The sequence below is a fragment of the Poromitra crassiceps genome, assembly GCF_964638095.1.
Source record: "Poromitra crassiceps genome assembly, chromosome: 12".
NCBI lineage: Eukaryota > Metazoa > Chordata > Actinopteri > Beryciformes > Melamphaidae > Poromitra > Poromitra crassiceps.
The window spans coordinates 4,172,701-4,180,757 of record NC_139632.1 but is presented as its reverse complement, the minus strand read 5'-3'; the positions used below and the strand labels follow the sequence as shown (position 1 = coordinate 4,180,757).

Sequence of the window (8,057 nt, the reverse complement as noted above, 5' to 3'; positions counted from 1 at the left end):
AGTTCTGGATTAGCTTAGCACGAGCTTTTTACCTCTAGGGCTCGCAGTTACGCTTCAAAACTCATGAAAGTAGTCCTCATGTGTGAAGATTATCCCGCTGAACCTTGGTTCGCGTTTGATTAAACTTGCGTTGCCCACAGACATTATTTGAAGCATCGCGCCAAAAACCCATTCAAAAATCCCATAGACAGAAACAGTGAAGAACCAGGAAGTTCGGGACTTCCGCATTCAGCCTACAAAAATACGTCATCCCTGCGGCTCTCGGAGAGCTCCAGGGATGACGTATTTTTGTAGGCTGAATGCGGAAGTCCCGAACTTCCTGGTTCTTCACTGTTTCTGTCTATGGGATTTTTGAATGGGTTTTTGGCGCGATGCTTCTGTGGGCAACGCAAGTTTAATCAAACGCGAACCAAGGTTCAGCGAATCAGCGGGATAATCTTCACACATAGGCGAAAACTGTGAAGAACCAGGGCTGTTAGCATCGATGATTTCCGGACTCTTTCCTGGAGGTTTTTTCACCCCGCTTTTTGTCATGGGGCGTAAACCACGGAACCAGAATGAACACCGGAAGGCAGTGCGCCAAAAAAACGTCTTTGTTGCCGTTAGCTTGACGTCTCTTTCCTCGATTAATTGTCTGATTCAAAGCTTCTGTATTGGCTTAAAAGATGTGAGATTGTGAATCCGCAATGTTTCTAAAACAACTTCTTCAAAAACTTCGTTCGGTACGTCCATCTTTTGTTTTGTTGTTTGCCATTCTGATACTTGTGTCAAATTGTCAAGTTAACGTAAACGTTGACGAGCTAGAAACGCTTCCCTTCCTGTCTAGGGCGGGCTCAAGGCCGGAACCAGGTAGGGTGACAAAATCAATTGTGAGCGGAAGCCAGGCTTTCTCGCCGAGAAGAGCCGGGTGACGCGAGGTTAGGTCCGCCTAGTAGTCTGCAGCCAGACCCTCCTCGGTAATGTTGACACCAATAATGCATATCCTTGACGGACAGGAGGACATATTTGTTGTTGCAGCCCATGTGCAGCACGACAATTGATTGCATACGCAAATATAATTAAGTCTGTAAAGCTGTAAAAAAACAGCATTTAGGTAACAACGTTATAAAAACAAACAGATGATCGATCGATCAAACAAACAAACAAACAGCTACTGTGCTGTTATTTACCACAGACAGATTCCTCTGACTTTCTCCGCTTCGGTAGGTTAAAAACGTATAAGGATTTTAGTTTGAAAGTTGTGTCCGGAACTTGTTCTTCTTACGGTACACTGCTGCTGACTTGACATGCTTGTCACCTGCCACAGCCATAGTCTGCTGCTAACGTAGTCATTTCTACAGCACTGGCTAGGTAGCCAGATATTAACCAGTGTGTTTTTGCCGCTGTGATGTTAGGTAGCATTGCCGTGATGGCGATCAGCTGGGTGTCACTGCACCGCAGTCTTGCAGTTTACATAACGTTAGCATACTTGGCGTAGCTAGTTAACGCTAGCCCTGTAGCTAACGTTGCTGACTATTCAAGCTGGAAACAAGGCGACTGCAAGCTGGAAGTGGAAACATTGTGAAACTGACCAGTGCAAGGTAACGTGAAGACATTTCATAGTTAGCCAGGCATTCAATCAAATGAACGCTAGCTGCCTCCACTCTGTCAACAATATCATGTCGGCACCTCGCATGTCACAGGCAGCCCAGCTTGGAACGTGTTGTCATTCTTGATGCTAACGTTAGTGCTTGACATGTTAACCCATATCCATCAAGATTCAACTGATCAAAACTAACTTAGCGTTAGATATTACTACCGTACTACTACTTAACGTTAGATATTACTAATACTTAAAGGACTTTATACATGGACATTAGCATTCTGAGTGAGAGCAGAAGTAGCTCAAGAGTTTGATGTGTAATATATGCATGTCGTGTTAAAGTTGTGTGAACTGTCGCAGTTTTTAAAATGTAAACAGGGTCAGCCGGTGTAACGTCGATTTTTGCTGCTTTGTCGAAAAATGCTACCGCTGCATAAACCGATAGGGTCTAAAGCCGTAAAGTAAGTGTTTTCTTCTCTTTCTTGTATAATGTTCAAAAAGTGTAATGAAATTTATGTCATGGGTAGTGTATTTTGATGGATCAAATACTCAACATCCCATTTTATCAATTTTAAATCAATATTTCAGGGGTAGCATAATTTGAAAGTCCAGTAACATCCTATCAAATAATGCTCCCGTCACTTAATGCATTCATGTTGACTACTAATCAACTCACTGCCACTGTAGGATGAATGTCAGCCTACTTAGACCCCTCAATTTATCAAATCGACAGAACACCGGGCTAGAGTCAGTCGCTCAAACTCACGCTCCATAGGGTTCCATTGCCGTTGCCACCCAGTGACGCTGTTTGTTGACCAAAATACCGCTCGCCTGATCCCTCCTATACTTTTGCACGTTATAATATATAATTTGAAGATTATCTTTTTGTCTGCTCCATTATTCTGATATTGCTGTGATCGCTGCACTACTGCACAAAGACAAATTCCTGTGATTTGATTACTCACTATGGCTATTAAAATAATCCCGAATAAAATACAAACCACGCGATATGGCCCTGTCGTCGTTAACTTACAGTTTCATCCACTCTTAACAAGGTAAATGTATGTGAACATATTGAAGGTATTTTGTAATGTTGAGTATAGTCACTCTCCAGGTGAAAGTATGGCTGACGACCCCCAAAGAAACTTTCGCTCTGCCTACTATGAGAAGGTGGGCTTCCGAGGAGTGGAGGAGAAGAAGTCCCTGGAGATACTGCTCAAAGACAATCCTCTGGGTAAGTAACACTTTAACACCGCTCAGCACTTACTGTAAACCTGCGTCTTGTTGAATTAGACCCACAATACAGTAGGCTACACATCCCATCCTTGAGACTGATCAGATGAACTGGTCTCACCTGTGTTATCTCCATGTCATCAGTTTCTCTCATGAAAATAATGTAATTGTTCTGTCACTTTTTTTTTTACTATTTTCTATCGTTTTGCTTTATCGACAGACATAGAGAAGCTGAGCACCTTCAGTCAGAGGTTTCCCCTCCCCTCCATGTACAGGATCCATGTGTGGAAGGTACTGCTGGGTAAGACAGACAGACAGACAGACAGACAGACAGACAGGCACGCACACACACACACACACACACACACACACACACACACACACACACACACACACACACACACACACACACACACACACACACACACACACACACACACACACACACACACACACACACAGAGTGTCTACAGTCTCACAGCCTAACTGCAGAGTTGCAGACCATCTCTCAATACCATTGAATAACATAACATAGTTTCAAGGCTCCATTTACAGTATAGGGCTACAGAGCTGCCCTTCTGCATCTCATTCTACTTTAGTAATACTGTATGTTACTGCTTGGACTTGATATACAGTTCGTAGTGGCCTTTGTAGGCTTTTTGATGCGAGCTGGCCTGGACACACACGCACGCACACACACACACACACACACACACACACACACACACACACACACACACACACACACACACACAGTCACACACACACACACACACACACACACACACACACACACACACACACACACACACACACAGTCACACACACACACACACACACACACACACACACACACACACACACACACACCACAACACACACAGCTGGCCTGGACAGGACAATCTTTTTTATCTTTTTATCTTTATTGTTTATTTGAGCAGGGACAGTACACAATAAACATATTGCACCAGAGATAGCTAAGAGCTAATTTGCATCTGTAGTGCCTGGGCACACAGAGTCCTGTGCGCACACAGTACATATCAAATACAGAAATAAAAGAAAATCCTAGTGTCTAAACAATCAATATACATGGTACAAAAAATGATAATACTTACTATTAGTAATATATAACACAGTAAAATATAACACATAGGTAGATAGCAATCCCCTAAGATCACATAGTGGTGGAAGATCCTATACAACAAACTGACATTTGCCATCAACAGGAAATTATCGAATGTTAGAAAGTAATATTTCTTGATAATGTTACAGTAATGATAGCTGTTGGTGAATGAAACGCCCTTTTTGTTCAGTCAACAGCATCATCATATTAATGTTGAAAATCCTCCTCGCCATGGTACATTGGTATACAGTATGCCCTGTGTGTATTATTCCCGTATTCCCACTTTCTCTCCCTGTAGGCATCCTGCCACCCCACAGTGATTCTCATACTCTGGTGGGAGGCTACAGGAGGGAGCAGTACCAGGACATCCTGGAGGCCCTGGAGGTGATGAGGTTCATCAACTCCTCCACACCCACCACCCAGGTGTACCTGCGCATGTTCCAGCTGGAGAGCCAGGTGCTCCCACGCTGCTCTGAGACCTCGCCCCCGGTAAGGAGAAGAACACATGATTCACTAGTTCAGGATCATCCTAACAAACATGATCACAGTCTAAGATTGTGCTAAAAACACCCCTATAGGACTGTATTTTATGTCATGTTTAGGCTTTAGATGCGGCTTTTATCCAAAACAACTAACTAGAGAGGATAACAGCAATGTAATATTGATGGAGGGGATAAGATTATGAAAATTGCTGTTATGCATCTCCTGTGTCTGCATTACTTTTGACTGGTCTCCATCTTCTCATATTGCTTGTATGTGCATTGTGGCTGGATTGCAGCCAGATTATCCACAATTCTGATAACAATGCAACCCTGACCACTGACAGATCTGATTTCTAAGATCCGATGCGTCCAGTCCTAACCAGTCTGCGTCGGTGTGATCGGATGACAAAAGTCACATTGAAACGACAAACGTTACCCAATAGCTCGATGTTAACTGCTTGTCAATTGTGTATTTAACAGCATACAGACTGAAGTCCGATATATCCTTCAACTTTGAGCCTCGAGTTGGGACGCGACAACCACGCCGAGCCGACGCTCCGTCACATTTCTGGGCAGCCGCACGAAAGCCTCGCTGGCAGGCTCGCCGGTGTCGGTGGCGCCAAACCACGGCCACGGCGAGGGCTTTCACGTTCCACTGCTCTCCTGTGCTGCAGTGCCGGATAATGGTGTGTGATTCTTGGTTTCAGGATGAGGAAGACGAGGACTTCCTGTCCATCAGCCGAGCCATGGAGGAAATCGTAGATGACCCTATAGATTGCTATTGGCTGATCAAGTGCTTTGTCAGTCAGTTCCACACCAAGTTTGGAGACTCGATACCCCATCTGGTAAGTACAACATTTAGGTTAAAGCCCCCTCCCTCCAGTCAGTTTTTCATACCTGTACAACATTGACCTTCTATGAAAATGTACATGTGCGCGTGCTGTAATAACGCACATCATCATTTGCACCAAAGATCGTATATTGATAAGAACCGACGGCCTGTTCCACTGCAACATCATGGCTGCTCATCACTGTTGTCCAAAAAGGATAAGAGCCTCGCTCCTGCCTTCAATATACAATCTTTGTCTCCCTTCCAGGCGGTAGACCGGAAACAGTATGGCTGCCCCTACCTCCGCAAAATGTTCGTCCAGAAGCCACAATATTGTTATAAATATCAACAACCAGCCAACAGATCTCAAAGCTGGCGCTTATGGAAAGAGTGTGACTCAAACTGATTGACATTTATATCAAACTGGTCATTCAGTGGCATTTTGTTACCACTTAACGTAGCTCACTAAGCATGAAGGAACAACTAGGGTTGTATTTATTTGTATCATATAATTACTATAAATATCTATATATAAATATATCTGCTATTGAATGAAAACCTTGGATCTTCAAGTGAGCCTCTCAATTAAACAGCTTAATTTTCAAAGTAATACCCATGTATTTTTATCTTTTCAAAGTTGGATTTTGAACATGGAACTTTGAAAAACACACAAAGGATCGTGTTTAAAAGTGGTGTAACAAGGTTCTGACGTGACACGGGACTTAGTGAGTTAGGCATCAAACTGTCTTGTGTGAGTACGATGAGGCCCTTCTCTGTGTGTGCTCTGTCCTGGTGCAGCCCAAGAGTCTGGAGCACTATCTGAGCCTGGAGGAGGCCAGACTCCTGAGCCATCTGAAGAGCAGCGGTGCCATGGCTCAGCTGCCCTACAGCCTGTGGTTCAGATGCTGCTTTGCTGGCTGCTTGCCTGAATCCAGCCTGCAGAGGTTGGTCTACGACTCTACTAACTGGACAAACCTGGTCACTCACCACCACACTTTACAGTTCATCTTGAAAACGTTTTCTCTGGGGATGCAGATTTCATTTTTTTTTTTTTTTACAGCAACACACAACTGCTTTCATCTTTAGGCTATTTTGAAGGCTCTCCTAACCAGACTGACCCTGGATTTGCACTACTGATTTATTAAAATATTATTTCACTCAGCCTACCTTGCACATTAGGGGTATCCCCCCCAAAAAAAAGTAAAGAAAAAAGAAGGGACAATAATTAACAGTATCGATTTCTACAGAAGGATTGGAGGACCTAATTGTATGTTCTAGTGTAGCATGACCCAACATCTCTAACATCTTAAAATCATACAGAATGTAGGAATATATGCAATCAAGTCCTATTATACATGATTCTGTTGACAAAGCCTTTTGTGAGCTCGTCACATTGTCATCTTGGTACAGTTGAGTTGACTGGTTGATGGTTTGCTCCTCAGGGTGTGGGACAAGGTGATCAGCGGCTCCTGTAAGATCCTGGTGTTTGTCGCCCTGGAGATTCTGCTCAGCTACAAGATCATCTTGATGGGCATCAACCGGCCAGAGGGAGTGGTGAAATTTTTGGCCAATGTGAGTGAATGGTAGCACAGTGCTATTGTTCGCTACCAAAGAAATGCCTCGTTTTGTTTTTTTACCATTCTGCATAATACAGTATGTTCTGATTTGACCTTAACCTGTTGTTCACAATGACTTGCTCCTTTTCCCATCCAGATACCACAGGAAAACACAGATGCCATCGTGACCAAAGCCATCGACCTGTGGCACAAGTACTGCGGCACACCGGCACATGCTGTATAGCCACTGGATCTACAGACACCACAGAACATCTGGGCTCAGAGATGATGCACCTGGACTTACCCTTCACTCCACTAAGAGAGAACCTTCTGACATTAGCAGGTGGCACCAGGCGCGGACTGCATAATCGGGCACGTCGGGCCGATGCCCGGTGGCCTGGCCTGCAAAAAAAAAGTATATATATATTTTTTTTGGTGTGTGTGCCCGCAGTCAGGCCACTCACTGAACAGCAGGCCAGGCGCCGCCTACTGGTTTACTAGTGGTTTTATTACTTTATTAGTTAGTCTGAAGTAATAATTACACCTCAGGGTTAAAGTGGGTGCATCTCATTGTAAAATTGGACTCAGAAGCTGGGAACCATAGACGGTATGAAAATATGGACAGAGCCACCGTGATGACCCCAGGAAGAATAATCGCTGCTTGAGGCAGTGGTTAATGGGGATCTTAAATAAATAAATAAATAAATAAATAAATGTCACTCATTCATTTCTGGACTCTTGTGTTGGAGCCTTGAGTTTTGCATTGCTCAACACTTGGCTATAGGCTATAGAGACTAAAACCATTGTTGGCCAAATTTTTCAGAAACAAAGGTTGGGGCTTGAGCAGAACACACTACCATGTGTTTAATGTTAGGGGCTTGCTTAAACAGGAAGATGTTTAATGAAACTGAGAATATGTCAATGTTCAAGGCCGGATTAACCATAGGGCAACCGGGGCAGGTGCCCCGGGGCCCTCGGGGTGAAGGGGCCCTCCAAAAAAAAAAAAAAAAAAAATGTTTTTGGTCGGGCTCATGTTGGGCTCCACAGAACTATGACATAAATCTAAGACCAATCAGGACAAAATAAAATTTGTTTCCAAGAAGATTAAGTCTGATGATTTAGTCTCATTGGATGCCTGTGGGCAAGTGGTGACCAGGGGCGTGGGAAGTGGGGGTGCTTGTGGTGCTGCGGCACCCTTTGCTGTTTTGTATTCATAGCTTTCAAGGGGCGTTACGTGCTGCCGGGAACGCCC

At 44.0% G+C, this 8,057-nt stretch overlaps 1 protein-coding gene across 1 annotated transcript; it reads left to right on the top strand.

The window, feature by feature from the left end:
• Positions 1 to 1,318: 1,318 nt before the first annotated feature.
• Positions 1,319 to 7,430, top strand: tbc1d7 (TBC1 domain family, member 7). Its single transcript, XM_083646989.1, has 8 exons — positions 1,319 to 1,580; positions 2,697 to 2,816; positions 3,036 to 3,116; positions 4,237 to 4,427; positions 5,128 to 5,265; positions 6,048 to 6,193; positions 6,692 to 6,821; positions 6,963 to 7,430. The coding sequence occupies exons 2-8, from the start codon at positions 2,705 to 2,707 to the stop codon at positions 7,047 to 7,049; spliced, it is 885 nt and encodes a 294-aa protein (XP_083503115.1). The 5' UTR covers positions 1,319 to 1,580; positions 2,697 to 2,704; the 3' UTR covers positions 7,050 to 7,430.
• The last annotated feature ends 627 nt before the right edge of the window (positions 7,431 to 8,057 follow it).